This window comes from Vipera berus (assembly GCF_964194415.1).
Source record: "Vipera berus genome assembly, chromosome: Z".
Classification (NCBI taxonomy): domain Eukaryota; kingdom Metazoa; phylum Chordata; class Lepidosauria; order Squamata; family Viperidae; genus Vipera; species Vipera berus.
The window spans coordinates 11,417,645-11,434,183 of NC_138205.1; the positions used below are offsets into that span (position 1 = coordinate 11,417,645).

The following is a 16,539-nucleotide window of genomic DNA, read 5'->3' on the forward strand; positions in this document are numbered from 1 at the left end:
CAGAAAATCTTTCAAAGAATGTCCTATTTAGCTGATGAAGCACATTTTTCTGAAGAGATCCAAATGTTGTGTAATTTGCCTTTTGCCAAACATGAAATGAAGTAAATGAGAATTATCCAGCCACATCCTGAATCTCTTCCATTAGTATTTCAGAGATGTCTGGAAACTTAAAAATGAAGATCAGTAGCATAAGCAGCAGCAATACTCCAAGGTGTATGCACAGGTATGATCTAAATGTAAGAAGCAAGGAAATCTAGCATAGAAAGAAAACTTAACCATCAGTGAGAAAAAATTAGACCTTGACTGGGTCTAATTTTCTACTTGCATTTCTACTTGCATTTTTATGTGCTTTCAAACTGCTAGGTTGGCAGAAGCTGGGATGAGTAACAGGCGTTCACTTGCAAGTAGAAATGCAAGTAGAAAATTAGACCCAGTCAAGGTCTAATTTTTTCTCACTGATTTGACAAAATGACCTCAAAAACTTTCAAACTGACCTCTAATATCAATTAGCAGCTCTCCGTTGTTTATTACTCAGCTATCTTCTAATTAACTATTCCCTTTCTGAAGCCAAGTGGTAGAAACCCACATTACCTGTTCATTCCAGTTGCTAAGAGGACCTCCAAGTTGGAATAAAGGTAACACCTAAAGGTTAACAAGGGACGCGGTGGCTCAGTGGATTAGGACGCTGAGCTTGTCGATCAGATGGTTGGCAGTTTGGCGGGTTGAATCCTGAGTGCCGCATAACAGAGTGAACGCCTGTTACTCATCCCAGCTTCTGCCAACCTAGCAGTTCGAAAGCACGTAAAAATGCAAGTAGAAAAATAGGGACCAGTACGGCGGGAAGGTAACAGCATTCTGTGCACCTTTGGCGTCTAGTCATGCCAGCCACATGACCACGGAGACGTCCTCGGACAAGCGCTGGCTCTTCGGCTTCGAAACAGAGATGAGCACCAGCCCCTAGAGTTGAAAACAACTAGCACTTGTGTGCGTGGGAATCTTTACCTTTACCTTTAAAGGTTAACATCTGGAGAAGTTCACCATTACCTTTTTTTCTCTTCAGAAAAGCAAGCAATCAGACTAACAACGAATGACATCTACTTCTCCTTCCAACAGTGTACCAAGAAACACATAAGAAATATTCAGTGTCTTGTTATTATACCTTTGGGAAACATTCTTATGAGGCCATTCCCAGGTCCCCAATCAAAAAAGATAATTGCAAAAGCAAAAGAAGATATGGAAAGAAAAGGATTAGATTTTATTACATCTTTTTTTCTAATATGCATCATTATATCATGATGATGAGAGTTAATGGGGAACAGTGGTTAAAAGGATTGAAAATGGGCACGGGGACCTAGTTCTAGTTTATCGTCAACCATGGAAGCTTATTTGATAACTTTGGACCATTTTCTCTAACAGCCCAACCTGTTTCTTAGGGTTGTGGTTAATTGATTGAAAACTACGGGGGAGCACTTGAGCTCATGTGTGGGAAAAATCTAGTAAATAAATTAGATGATGATGATAGTGATGGTGGTGGTGGTGTGGGAGATGGAAAATACAGCCCCCTCCTCTTTTATCAAGATGAGGCTGTAGCAAACCTCAGATAGGCCCCACAGTAGTGATTCAAAAGAATAAAAGCTTAGCTTGAACTCTATATTTCACAATACGGATGTATTATTTGTAATCTGCTGAGTTATGCGCAATATGAACTTGCAAAGTAGATAGTTTTGTGTATATTTGGAACATGAGTATTGCAACAGTGGAAAATGAGGAAGTGAAAGTAGCAGACGGATAGAGGTTTCAGATGAACACAGGTGCATGAGGAAACTTCTGGTCAGCACAAAAGAACAAGGAAGGAACTGATTTTGCAAGATACTGACTATCTGAGGGTGGTCTTTAGAAGAAAGGTATAAAAATGTTAGTTTAAGTCCAGCTCGGGGCCATTGGCCTTTAGCTGTCCTTTGGAACCTGCTATTGCCATATGGTCCTCATTGCAATGGGTTACTAATGTAAGTGATGTTGTGTTATTATGCTTGTTATGTTCCAAATTATTAGTAAAATAAACCTCTGAATCTTAAAGTAAGAATTATTGTTTTGTGTTGCTGTCTCTTGTATTTTTCAGTGGGTTTTTCCATGACAGTGGTGATGATGATGATGATCAAGAGGAGGAGGAGGAGGAGGAGGGGTGGTGGTGGTGGTGGTCTCCTTTTGTTTCCCATGTTGCAGGATGAAATGGAGTTTAAATTGGTATCAGAGAGGGCTGCTGATGGAATTATTGCAATAAAATGATAATGGCAGCTCTTCAGATAATACTGAACTCTGTCCTCCATCATGTTCTGGAAACATATTTAAAATCCAGTAACATGTCAGACATTTGACTCCTGGCTTGGGGACAACTCCTGTATGTTTGTGGGATGATTGAGCTCTGTTCTAAGAGCTTAATGATACCCACAAACCCACATGGATGGAAAATTAAGATAGTAGATCCTGATTGCAAATCATTACTAACCAAAATATGGATCGATTTCCTTCCTTCCTTCCTATGACAAAGAAAATGGAAGCATTTATAAGCAGTATACTGAATGCACATGGCTTCCTAAGCGATTGAGCTTCTTTGTCCAAACTCGTGTGTGCATCAAGAATGAGCTTGGTGAACAATGTCTAGGAATAACATGTTGTTGTTGTTGTTAGTTGCGAAGTCGTGTCCGACCCATCGCGACCCTATGGACAATGTTCCTCCAGGCCTTCCTGTCCTCTACCATCTTCTGGAGTCCATTTAAGCTCACGCCTACTGCTTCAGTGACTCCATCCAGCCACCTCATTCTCTGTCGTCCCCTTCTTCTATTGCCCTCAATCTTTCCCAGCATTAGGCTCTTCTCCAGTGAGTCCTTCCTTCTCATTAGGTGGCCAAAGTATTTGAGTTTCAATTTCAGGATCTGGCCTTCTAAAGAGCAGTCAGGGTTGATCTCCTCTAGGACTGACCGGTTTGATCACCTTGCAGTCCAAGGGACTCGCAGGAGTCTTCTCCAGCACCATAGTTCAAAGGCTTCAATTCTTTGGCGCTCAGCCTTTCTTATGGTCCAGCTTTCACTGCCATACATTGCAACTGGGAAGACCATCGCCTTGACTATACGCACTTTTGTTGACAGGGTGATGTCTCTGCTTTTTAGTGTGCTGTTTAGATTTGACATGGCTTTCCTCCCAAGGAGCAAGCGTCTTTTAATTTCTTGGCTACTGTCCCCATCTGCAGTGATCTTGGAGCCCAGGAAAATAAAATCTGTCACTACCTCCATTTCTTCCCCATCTATTTGCCAGGAATTGAGAGGGCCGGATGCCATGATCTTGGTTTTCTTAATGTTTAGTTTCAACCCAAGTTTTGCACTCTCCTTCTTCACTCGCAACAAGAGGCTCTTTAGTTCCTCTTCACTTTCTGCCATTAGAGTGGTATCATCTGCATATCTTAGGTTGTTGATGTTTCTTCCGGCAATCTTAATTCCAACTTTTGATTCATCTAGCCCTGCCTTTCTCATGATGTGCTCTGCATATAAGTTAAATAGGCAAGGCGACAGTATACAGCCTTGCCGGACTCCTTTCCCAATTTTGAACCAATCAGTGGTTCCGTGTCCAGTTCTCACTGTTGCTTCTTGGCCCGCATATAGGTTTCTCAAGAGACAAATAAGATGGTCTGGTATGCCCATCTCTTTAAGGACTTGCCACAGTTTGTTATGATCCACACAGTCAAAGGCTTTAGCATAGTCAATGAAGCAGAAGTAGATGTTTTTCTGGAACTCTCTAGCTTTCTCCATGATCCAGCATATGTTAGCAATTTGATCTCTAGTTCCTCTGCCTCTTCGAAATCCTGCCTGTACTTCTGGTAGTTCTCGATCCACATACTGCTGGAGTCTAGCTTGTAGAATTTTAAGCATAACTTTACTAGCATGAGAAATGAGTGCAATGGTGCGATAGTTTGAACATTCTTTGGCACTGCCTTTCTTTGGAATTGGAATGTAAACTGATCTTTTCCAATCCTGTGGCCACTGTTGAGTTTTCCAAATTTGCTGGCAAATTGAGTGTAGCACTTTTACTGCATCGTCTTTTAAGATTTTGAATAGCTCAGCTGGAATACTGTCACCTCCACTAGCTTTGTAGTTGCTCAGCTTTTCTAAGGCCCACTTCACTTCACATTCTAGGATGTCTGGCTTGAGGTCAGTGACCACCTCATTGTGATTATCAGGGACGTTAAGCTCATTCTTGTATAGTTCTTCTGTGTAATTTTTCCACCTCTTCTTAATCTCTTCTGCCTCTGTTAGGTCCCTGCCATTTTGGTCCTTTATCATGCCCATTTTTGCATGAAACGTTCCTTTCATCTCTCCAATTATCTTGAAAACATCTCTGGTCCTCCCTATTCTATTGTTTTCTTCTATTTCTTTGCATTGTTCATTTAAGAAGACATTCTTATCTCTTCTAGCTATTCTTTGGAATTCTGCATTTAATTGGGCGTATCTTACTTTTTCTCCCTTGCCTTTCGCTTCCCTCCTTTCCTCAGCTATTTGCAAAGCTTCCTCAGACAGCCATTTTGCTTTCTTGCATTTCTTTTTCTTTGGGATGGTTTTGGTTGCTACCTCTTGTACAATGTTGCGAACCTCTGTCCATAGTTCTTCAGGCACTCTGTCTATCAGATCTAATTCCTTAAATCTATTTGTCACCTCTACTGTATATTCAACAGGGATATGATTTAATTCATACCTGACTGGCCTAGCGCTTTTCCCTACTTTCTTTAATTTAAGCCTAAACTTTGCAACAAGAAGCTCATGGTCTGAGCCACAGTCAGCTCCTGGTCTTGTTTTTACTGACTGTATAGAGCTTCTCCATCTTTGGCTGCAGAGCATATAATCAATCTGATTTCTGTGTTGACCGTCTGGTGATGTCCATGTGTAAAGCCGTCTCTTGGGTTGTTGGAAAAGAGTGTTTGCTATGACCATCGTATTCTCTTGACAAAATTCTATCAGCCTGTGCCCTGCTTCATTTTGTACTCCAAGGCCAAACTTGCCTGTTATTCCAGTTATCTTTTGGCTTCCTACTTTAGCATTCCAATCCCCCATGATGATAAGGACATCATTTTTGGGTGTTATTTCTATAAGGTGCTGTAGAGCTTCATAGAACCGATCAATTTCATCCTCTTCAGCACCGGTGGTTGGGGCATAGACTTGGACTACTGTGATATTGAATGGTTTGCCTTGGATTCGAACTGAGATCATTCTGTCATTTTGAGGATTGTATCCTAGTATTGCTTTTCCTACTTTTTTATTGACTATGAAGGCTACTCCATTTCTTCTAAGGGATTCTTGCCCGCAGTAGTATACCTGATGGTCATCTGAATTAAATTCACCCATTCCTGTCCATTTTAGTTCGCTGATACCTAAGATGTCGATGTTTAGTCTTGTCATCTCTTGTTTGACCACGTCCAGCTTTCCTTGATTCATGGATCTTACATTCCAGGTTCCTATGGAGAAAAAATCTTTACAGCATCGGACTTTCCTTTCACCAACAGACATATCCACAGCTGAACGTCCTTTCGGCTTTGGCCCAGTCGCTTCATTCTTTCTGGCGCTACTAGTACTAGCCCTCTGCTCTTCCCCAGTAGCATATTGGATGCCTTCCGACCTGAGGGGCTCATCTTCCAGCGTCATATCGTTTTGCCTTTTGGTACTGTCCATAGGGTTTTCATGGCAAAGATACTGGAGTGGTTTGCCATTTCCTTCTCCAGTGGATCACGTTTTGTCAGAACTCTCTGCTATGACCTTTCCGTCTTGGGTGGCCCTGCACAGCATAGCTCATAGCTTCATTGAATTACGCAAGCCCCTTCGCCACGACAAGGCAGTAATCCATGAAGGGGAGGAATAACATGTGTCAGGGCTATTAAAAGTCCATTCTTCTGAAAGCAGGATATTGGAATAAATTAGGATTACATCTGTATGTCGTACATACGTACATACATACATACATACATACATACATACATACATACTACATTATTTGAAATTTGAAACTGAGGTTAAAATTTGGAAGGCTTCTCCATCAGTATTCTTCTTTAACAAATGTGGTATCTACCTGCTGACTAAGCAAGACAGAGAAAAGTTATCCGACTTGCGAAAACAATAGGAATATATTTTTGCTTCCTTTCCCATTTAAAGGGAGGAGTTTCCTTTATCAAAAGCATAATAATTTCATGGCCCATTCTGAGAGGCCAATTGCTCACACTGTAAAAGGTAAAGGTAAAGTTTTCCCCGCACATGCGTGCTAGTCGTTTCCGACTCTAGGGGCCGGTGCTCATCTCCGTTTCAAAGCCGAAGAGCCAGCGCTCGTCCGAGGACGTCTCCGTGGTCATGTGGCCGGCATGACTAGATGCCAAAGGCACACGGAACGCTGTTACCTTCCCACTAGAGTGGTCCCTATTTTTCTACTTGCATTTTTACGTGCTTTCGAACTGCTAGGTTGGCAGAAGCTGGGACGAGTAACAGGCACTCACTCTGTTACGCGGCACTCGGGATTCGACCCACCAAACTGCCGACCTTCTGATCGACAAGCTCAGCGTCCTAACCCACTGAGCCACCGTGTCCCTCACACTGTATTGACTGCCTAATGCTGGATTGGTGGCCCTTGTTGAAAGAGGAACATCCTTCCCAGTGTGCGGTCATGAACGTGTTCATAGACACTGTTGAGCAATTACAATTGTTGAAGCTTCTTGGATGAGAAGTGAAACATCTTTTTCTTCTTCTTCAAGGAAAAAAAAAACAGGCCAGTTGGCTTTTGAAAAAAAACACCACTTGAGACAACTATGACCGGGATGATTGGTTGCAAAAAGTGACCTATGACTGGTCCTTGCACTTATGACTGTCGCAGCATCCCTACAGTCATGTGATCAAAAACTCAAGTGCTTGGCAACTGGCATGAATTTATGACAGTTGTACATCTCAGGATCATTTGACTCCCATTTCTGACCTTCCCAGCTGCCTTCCAACAAGCAACATCAATGGGAGAAGCCAGATTCACTTAACAACCTTATGATTCATTTAACAACGGCATATACAATTTCAACACCTCCTTTCTGCCATTGGGAACATGGAGATAAAGGGACTCAGGAAAATAAAGATTTGATTCAGAAGAAAGGCAAAACCAACTGAACTTATAGTTCAAGTAAACAAAATTGGAATTTTTCCAGCTGAAACTTAGTTGGCCCTGCTCAGCTAGTATGTTTTTCCAGGACAGATTAACCTTCATGTACAAACCTCCCTTAAAAATCCAAACACCAAAATGGACATAAATGTACAAGGAAAACAATACAAGGAAACATTGGGAAAGGTGAATTTATTTCAACAATGTACATCTAAAAGGTTCTTCACATCCCGTTTGGGTTCTCTGTGTTTGTGGGAATCTTTAATCATTAAACTGCAGAACAACCCAGGCCATACTGATGGAAAATTAAAATGGAAGATCATCACTACAAATAATTTCTAACCAATATATAGACTTCCTTCCTTCCTTCCTTCCTTCCTTCCTTCCTTCCTTCCTTCCTTCCTTCCTTCCTTCCTTCCTTCCTTCCTTCCTTCCTTCCTTCCTTCCTAATTTGACCCTGGCTTACTGGCTGAGCAAGAGAGAGAAAGGGAAGTCCACTTCCCAACAGACAGGGATCCATTGTCTTTCCTTTTCCCATTATTCATGATAAAAGAAAAGGGAATGAATTCCCTTATCAAAACTATAATAACTGCATGGGCAAACCTCAGTGGTGACTTGGTCTTCTTGCAGTCACCGCATAATGTTTGTTAGGTGGCCCTTGTTGAAAGAGGAACTTTCTCTCTAGTTTGTATTTGTGGGATGGTTCACACATATTTTTAAGCCAAGGATTCCTAAATTTGGTTGGTTATTTCTCTATTCTTCTTTAGTTCCTCTTTTATCCCTTGGGTGTCGAGGGAATTTATCTATTTATTTAACTAATCTATATAGATGCCCATCTCACCAAAAATGAATAATCACTCCTCCCTTCAGGTTAACCTTCATGTACAAACCTCCCTTAAAAATCCAAACACCAAAATGGACATAAATGGACAAGGAAAACAATACAAGGAAACATTGGGAAAGGTGAATTTATTTCAGCAATGTACATCTAAAAGGTTTTTCACATCTCCACAGGACTAAGCCATAATGTAATAGGTTTTCTTTTGACTTTCCATGTGTGAATCCAATTACCATGTATGCTAGTGTTCTTATGTTCTTATTAACATACTGTGTACATTGGTTTTATCCTTTGCTTCACTGATAAATTTATGAATCAGTGCCTGGTGTGAACCTCAAATAGTTCACACTTTCAAGATAAGCTTGTTGTACAAATGAAACCCATATCTTTGTGTTTCTCAGAGACCGGGTTCTTGTGAATCCATTCCTTAGAAGGGCAAGCCTTTTTAGTTAAGCCTTGATGGTTACCTTGCTCTAAAAAACCTACTTCCCAAATAAGAAAACATAGTCAGTTCTTTGAGGTCCAAAAATTCCTTTACTTGTTTATTAGAATCATTCATCTCTCTCTCCTCTCTTTTGTCCTTCAGTATTTCATTTTAATCCATAAACAACTTGTTATGACTAATTCCACAAGACTTTCAGGGAACAATTCAAGGGCTTCTCATTCAAGAAGCTTCTTCAGCTATGACCAGCTATCCGGAAGGAATATAAATCCTTCCATTCACCACCATCAGGTCAGAGCTGAAGAAGCTTCTTGGATGAGAAGTAAAATGTCTTCAAAGAAAAAACAACCAAGAAAGTCCGGTTGCCTCCTGAAAAAGCACCTTTGGGAAAGTCATAACCTGGATGTCTGAGAATCTCCATAGACATTTGGCTAAAACCTCTATAAAGTGTAAAGCACTCATGTTTCCACTAAAATCAGAGCTCCAATGTCCCTAAAGGAAATATTGACTCTCATATATTTGGTTGTGCTCTATCTCAGGGAACTTATATGCTGAGGTTCACCACCACTGCCGTTACACATACAATGGTAGGAACTACACTATCAAATAGGATGATCTGAAACGAACAAGGGTTTTCGAAAAATCTACTCATCCTTCTGCTTCTTTCTGAGACCAGTGGGAAAACGTTAATTTCTTCCTCACCCGGCCCATTGCCTCTTTCATTTCCCGATTTCTTAGAGAATATATCATAGGATTAAGGAAAGGAGTGATTGTGGTATAAAACACGGAAGACACCTTGTCCAGACTGGTGCTGAAGATGGGGACAAGGTACACAAAGAGGCAAGGTAGGAAGAAAAGGCTGACCACGGTCAGGTGAGAGCTACAGGTGTACAGAGCCTTCCTTCCACTCTCCTTGAAGCGGCCTTGAAGTGTGCTCAGGATGATGCCATAGGAGATCAGCAAGATGATGAAACAAACCAGGGACAGCAGGCCGCTATTGGCCACCATGAGTATCTCAGTGACATGGGTGTCAACGCAAGCTAGTTTGACTACCTGTGGAATATCACAAAAGAAATTGTCCACTTCGTTTGGCCCACAGAACGGCAGCCGTAAGACCAGGAACAATTGGCTAGAAGAGTGGAGGAGGCCTCCAAACCAACAGAAGCACATCAGTCTAATGCAGCGTGGCCGGTTCATCGTGGCTGTGTATGTCAGTGGGTGGCAAATGGCCACATAGCGATCGTAGGCCATGAGGGTTAGGAGGAGCATCTCTGTACCCCCAAAGAAGTGTAGGAAAAAATGTTGGGACATGCAGCACGCAAATGAGATGGTCCTGCCACAGGTGACCAGATCTGCTGCTACTTTGGGGACTACCACTGAACCCACCGATGTATCAATGATGGACAAATTGGATAAGAAAAAATACATGGGCAATTTTTTAAGATGTGGATCTACGCGCACAGTCAATACAATAAGAAGGTTGCCAAACAAAATGGCAGCATAGCACAACATCACCAGGACAAATAGAAGGAGCTGGGTGGACCGAGACCTGGAAAGACCCAGTAAGATGAATTCAGTGACCCTGGAGGCATTCATGAAAGTGACAGGACCTTGCAAGAAGAAAGAAGAAATAATTATCATTACAACTTTCTCATACTAATCAATGACAACATGGAATAATGACTAATGTGGTTTTTCTATTTGAATCAAAAGTAGACTGTACTCCTAAAGTCTTGTAATGCAAAGAGAAAATATTGAAATGAGCATTTTTTACAAGAGTTTGCAGCAAATCATTTCCTTCCAGATTACTGGTTTATATTACTCCTGGGGCCTTATTGTGGACTAGAGATACTGGGTATTGCGGTTCTGCAGTGTTTGAATATTACAATTTCACACTCCAGGGAAGAATCCATAATTTAAACTAAATCGAGCAGCAGATTCTGAAACCCTAATGATGATGATGATAACTTTATTGTCACTTTGAATGTACACCAATCGGCATACATCAAAATGAAATTTCGTTGCATACAGCTCTCAAAGGGTCACCACCTCTGATATATACTCCTTGTTTGGGGCCCGCTCAAATTTCACATTGTCCATTTTAGTCTCTAGGGAGTGAACAATGGCAAACAGGACAGATGGAAATGGGGCTCCATGTGGATTAGCCCTCAAGTTAGCTTGTATTCTGACAACCTCGCCTTCTTTCCTTTTTCTGATGCTGACTCTTCCACCCTTTCCTTAAAGAGGCCTTGCTTCTTTTCGCCCCTGGAGCACGCTGCTGCCGCCGCCACCAACTCCTCCAAAAGCCTCTCTCTCTTCCTCTGGGCCTGCCGACAGCCTCATCCAGTTCCTTCGCTCCATAAGCTACAGGTCCTCTCTGCCTCCTCTGGAAACAGCCCTGATTTGCAGTAGAATCCATCACTGGGCCAGCAGTCAGATCTTGCTGCTGGTAGAACAAATTCAAACAGCACCAATGACTTTTAACGGTCTCACCAACAGTTCCAAAACAACTAGAAACTCGCCAGGCCAGCAAAGATTGTCGGTCGTATGTCGTATGTTACCTTAGTTCCACCATGTTGCTCAAACACATTAAAATCTTCCTGATCATGTGGCCTATAGCCCTTACTATCCCTCCCAAAACAATTCGCCTTCAAGAGCCAATGCAGCCGCAGCCATTCCATTCCATCGTCATATATAAATGCTTTATGATGTCCAGTATTTCATTTTATAGCTTACCAATTTCTCATTGAAGCTTCTTTTGTTAAACTGGCATTAAATAACTTTGGTGAGCCAATGTGTAACTATCTTCCCCATGCCTCACAGATGTATAGAAGAAGCATTTTCTTGTAGAATATTGTATGCAATATATATGTAACACGTTATTACATATTAATATTAGCAGTAGTAGCAGTATGTTCTAAGGGAATGAATTTGTTTTTTTAAAAAAACAAATTGAAAAAACAAGGAAATCTACCATATAAAGTAGTAGTTAACAACAGTATAACTAATAAGGCAAAAGAAATTGGGTTCATATTTAGGATAATGAGTGATGATTCCTGTAGCAAAACTAAGGTCCATCTAAGCCATGACTCTTTGCAAGACTCTCCCAGCTTCATACTTCTATGAAAAATAGTAAGTTAGATATTGATACTCTTTCTCCAATTTTCCAATCTACTTCCACAATTTCTTCAAGGGGAATTTTTCACCCTTTAAAATTGTTCATACCCACTTGTCCACAAGCAATTCCACTAAATATATATAGTTACAACTTAGAAATATTTCCAAATCATGAGAAAAATTCAAGACATAGTCCTGAAAACCTGTACCCTGTATACTGCTAACTACTAACCAGAAGGAAAAAAAAGAGGTATGAGATTAAAATATTATAGACCCAATGAATAAAGTGGATCATTTTCAGATTCACGTGAAAAGTTTAGTTCATGCAGTCATGCACATGACAGATTGGAAATTAGTACAATGTTTTTGTCGAACTATTCTCTACAAAAATAAGTATATATTGGCAGTATAAAATCATATAAATAATGTAAATAAGGATTATAAAGATATATAGTAGATATAAATATACACGCAGACACAGGTATACATCTATTCCTTTGTATTGGAATGTAACTGCAGTATTAAAATATTCTGTGCAACAGTCTCTCTCTCTCTCTCTCTCTCTCTCTCTCTCTCTCTCTCTCTCTCTCTCTCTCTCTCTCTCTCTCTCTCTCGCACACACACACACACACACACACACACACACACACACACACCACTACCTATAATATTTCTGTGATCCACAGGGCACTAGAGAGACTTCTTCATCTGCAGCATCCATATCCATTTTGTTCCCTGGGGTGTGGGGGTGGGTCTGTTTGCTTCCAAAGCTATCCCGAATAGTAATTTAGGAATCCATTTCTAAGTCCCCATTAATACCTAGGCAATAGAACACCCACAGTCTTGCCAATTCCATTAAAAGGTAGGACACCTACAGCCCACATTTCTTCTCAGAATAAATTTTTATGTATGCTGATCCATTTTACATCTGTTCCCCAAAGGATGCACATATGAACGTTTCTAGCTAAGCATTCGCTTAAGCCATCCTTCTTTCAGGACAATTAAGAGAAGGAATCTGTATTAATTTTGCTTTAATTTGGTTCAATAAAGGATGATTTCTCTGTACATTCAAGGTCAATCCAGGTCATGAATCTCCCAGCTCCATAATTCTACAAACACCTGTCAGTAAGCAGTGTTGGGATTCAGCCAGTTCACACCAGTTCGGCAGAACCGGTAGCTAATTTTTTTGTTGCCCAGGCTTGGAACGGACTTCCAGAAGCGGCATCCACACAGAGAACCGGTTGTTCACATATTTGAATCCCACCACTGTCAGCAAGGTATAGATGTCCATTCTCTCCTCTATTCTCTCTTTCATAGACTTTTCCTGGGGGAGAATTTCCCTACTTTAAAATGATTCATCATGTGCCTCCTTCTTTGGAAGTAACCTCAATGACTTTCCAAAATTAATAGACATCTTTTAAAATGCTGTAGGCCACTACAAACATCAACTAAACTTTGGATTTAATCCTGAAAATTGTGGGCTTTACACAAATAGCCACTATTGGCCAGGAGAGAAAACCAGCTATGTGAGTAAATATTTGTATATCCACTAGTTTCAGCAAATCATGATCAGACTATTGCAGTGCAATTCTACACAAGAGTAAGCCAACTGAGTTCAAGAAAAATATGCCTAGGTGGTATGGATATGTTTGGAGCCTGACAGCTGCTAAGAAACCAAGAATGAAACACAGTATATAATTCAGTGATCTTCTAGGTATTAAAGTGGCCGCTTTTTATCATTGAAAATGTTGCTAATTTATTTTCATCCAGATTTGTGATCCCCTTTCATTCTTAGGAGATTGCTGGTTTGCTTTTAAGTGATTACACTTCATTTTAGATTAGCAATCCATTTCAGTGGTATTAGAATGAGAGATCCTTTTAACTAAGACATTGATTGATTGATGATTATGTGCCATCAAATCATTTTTGACTACTAGCGACCACATGGAAAGATTCTTTCCAAGACACAAAGACATGTAACATCAGGGACTTACACACGCCACCAAAATTCTTCTTGTAGTTGTTAATCATGTATTGTATTGTAATATTGTAAGCCACCCAGAGTTACCCTGTGGTAAGCTGTCCCAAAGGGGCTTTTTCAAAAGGCAACTGGACTTTCTTTTTTGCTTGAAGACATTCCACTTCTCACCCAAGAAGCTTCTTCCGTTCTGAAGCTTCTTCTGCTCGGTGGAGAATGGAAGGATTTATATTCCTTGCAGGATTTATATGGAAGGATCCTTCCATTCTCCACTATTCATTCAGAACAGAAGAAACTTCTTGGATGATGATGATGGTGATGGTGATGGTGATGGTGATGATGATGATGATGATGATAATAATAATAATAATAATAATAATAATAATAATAATAATAATAATAATAATAATAATAATAATAATAATAAAAGTTGGCAGGGACCTTGGAAGTCATCTAGCCCAACCCCCTGCTCAGGCAGGAAACCCTATACCATTTCGGACAAATGGCTGTCCAGTCTCTTCTTAAAAACGTCCAGTGTTGGAGCATTCACCACCTCTGGAGGCAGGTTGTTCCACTGGTTAATTGTTCTAACTGTCAGGAAGTTTCTCCTTAGTTCTAGGTTGCTTCCCTCCTTGATTAGTTTCCATCCATTGCTTCTTGTCCTGCCTTCAGGTGCTTTGGAGAATAGCTTGACTCCCTCTTCTTTGTGGCAGCCCCTGAGATATTGGAACACTGCTATCATGTCACCCCTCGTCCTTCTCTTCGTTAAACTACACATACCCAATTCCAGCAGCCGTTCGGAAGCAAAACATCTTCAGGCAAAAAAATAAAGAAAGTCCAGTTGCCTTTTGAAAAAGCACTTTTAGGACAACCATAACCTGGATGACTGAGAATCTCCACAGACACCTGCAGCCAATAAATATGATTAACAACAACAACCACAACAATAATATATGAGAAACCTATTTTAGGTCTTCTCTCTCCAGGTCAGCACAAAACAATGTTGTGATACCATCATAACATGGTTCCTCCCTAAATAGATTTTTGAAGCCATCTCTCTTTCATGGTTACTTACTGTCCATTTCTTTGGGCCAAGATATTCTTCCCCTTCTTGTTCCCAGGTTTGGTAGTGTGTAATAGCACTGAACTGCATTAGGATATCTTCAGAGCTGATGTCCCTGAGACGTGAAGGAAAGCATAAAAAGAAAGCATTAAGGGGCATTAGGAACTTCAAATATCTACCTTATAAAGGTAAAGGTAAAGGTTCTTCCGCACATGCATGCTAGTCGTTTCCGACTCTAGGGGCCAGTACTCATCTCCGTTTCAAAGCCGAAGAGTCAGCACTTGTCTGAGGACGTCTCCATGGTCATGTGGCTGGCATGACTAGACGCCAAAGGCGCACAGAACGCTGTTACCTTCCCACCATAGTGGTCCCTATTTTTCTACTTGCATTTTTACGTGCTTTCGAACTGCTAGGTTGGCAGAAGCTGGGACGAGTAACAGGCGCTCACTCTGTTACGCGGCACTTGGGATTCGACCCGCCAAACTGCCGACCTTCTGATCGACAAGCTCAGCGTCCTAACCCACTGAGTCACCATGTCCCTATATCTACCTTATAAGAGTATCTTAAACTTAGTGTTCTGGTGTAAAGGCAAACAACTGATTTGCTATAACAATTACAAATGAAGCATTCAGATATAGCTGCTTTTATATTTATATTTATATTTTATATTTATTTGATTTATATACCGCCCTTCTCCCGAAGGACTCAGGGAACTGTGGAATCTTAGTCCCCCTTCTTCTTCTTTCCTCTCTTCTTTTCTCATTTCATGCATACTGTAGTTCCACCTTACCAAAAGAGGCTAGAGGCACGTCTAAAGTATGTCAGCATTGGTTCTTCATTAAGGAAGAATTGAAAGAAGACATTCCATTCTTCCTTTCCCCACTGCTCCTGATCGCCACTCAACTTACTCTTCTGCTAAAACCAAGAGACCAAGATCCACAATACCTGTTCATTCCAGTTGCTTAGTGGCTTCTCCCAGCTGGAATGAAGGTAACTCTAAAAGGTGATTGTCTTTTTCTTCTTCCAGAAGTGGAAAATCAAACACACCACCTGACAAGGGAGGGGTGCCTTCTGTTTCCTTCCTCCAGGGCACCAATCAATACAAATGAAGCATTTCAGTGACCCATTATTAGACCTTTGGGACAATGGGATTATGAGCCTTTTCTTAGATCTCCAGTCAGGGGGAGGTAATTGCAGAAGTCAAAGGGCATATGGTTGAAATTGAGTAGGATAATTGGATAGTTGGTAATTTTTATGGTCTAATGAAAAAATGGATGATTAATTGATGATGATGATGATGATGATGATGATGATGATGATGATGATGATGATCATCATCATCATCATCATCATCATCATCATCATCATCATCATCATGATAGAATTGTAAGCTACCCAGGATCATTTGGTTGAGTGGGGTAGCTATAGAAATGAATGAATGAATGAATGAATGAATGAATGAATGAATGAATGAATGAATGAATGAATGAATGAATGAATGATTACATGATTACATGATTACAACTGAAACACTGAGCTTCCTTTGTTTTTTGCAGAAGATTGACATAGTCGTAGTTCTCAACCTATTACCATAATTGAGCCCAAACTTTCTGTTGCTAAGCAAGAAATTTGTTCAGTGAATTTTGCTCTAATAAGGGACACGGTGACTCAGTGGGTTAGGACTCTGAGCTAGTCAATCAGAAGGTCAGCAGTTTGGCGGGTCAAATCCCGAGTGCCGCATAACAGAGTGAGCGCCTGTTACTCATCCCAGCTTCTGCCAACCTAGCAGTTCGAAAGCACGTAAAAATGCAAGTAGAAAAATAGGGACCACTATGGTGGGAAGGTAACAGCGTTCCGTGTGCCTTTGGCGTCTAGTCATGCCGGCCACATGACCACGGAGACATCCTCAGACAAGCACTGGCTCTTCG

At 40.9% G+C, this 16,539-nt stretch overlaps 1 protein-coding gene across 1 annotated transcript; it reads right to left on the reverse strand.

Annotated features, from left to right (window-relative positions):
• Nucleotides 1–9,101: 9,101 nt before the first annotated feature.
• LOC308678625 (olfactory receptor 4Q3-like) lies at nt 9,102–10,064 on the reverse strand (the record flags this gene model as incomplete). Its single annotated transcript, XM_081345852.1, has 1 exon — nt 9,102–10,064. Exon 1 carries the CDS (start codon nt 10,047–10,049, stop codon nt 9,102–9,104), a length of 948 nt encoding a protein of 315 aa, XP_081201978.1. The 5' UTR covers nt 10,050–10,064.
• Between the last annotated feature and the right edge of the window lie 6,475 nt (nt 10,065–16,539).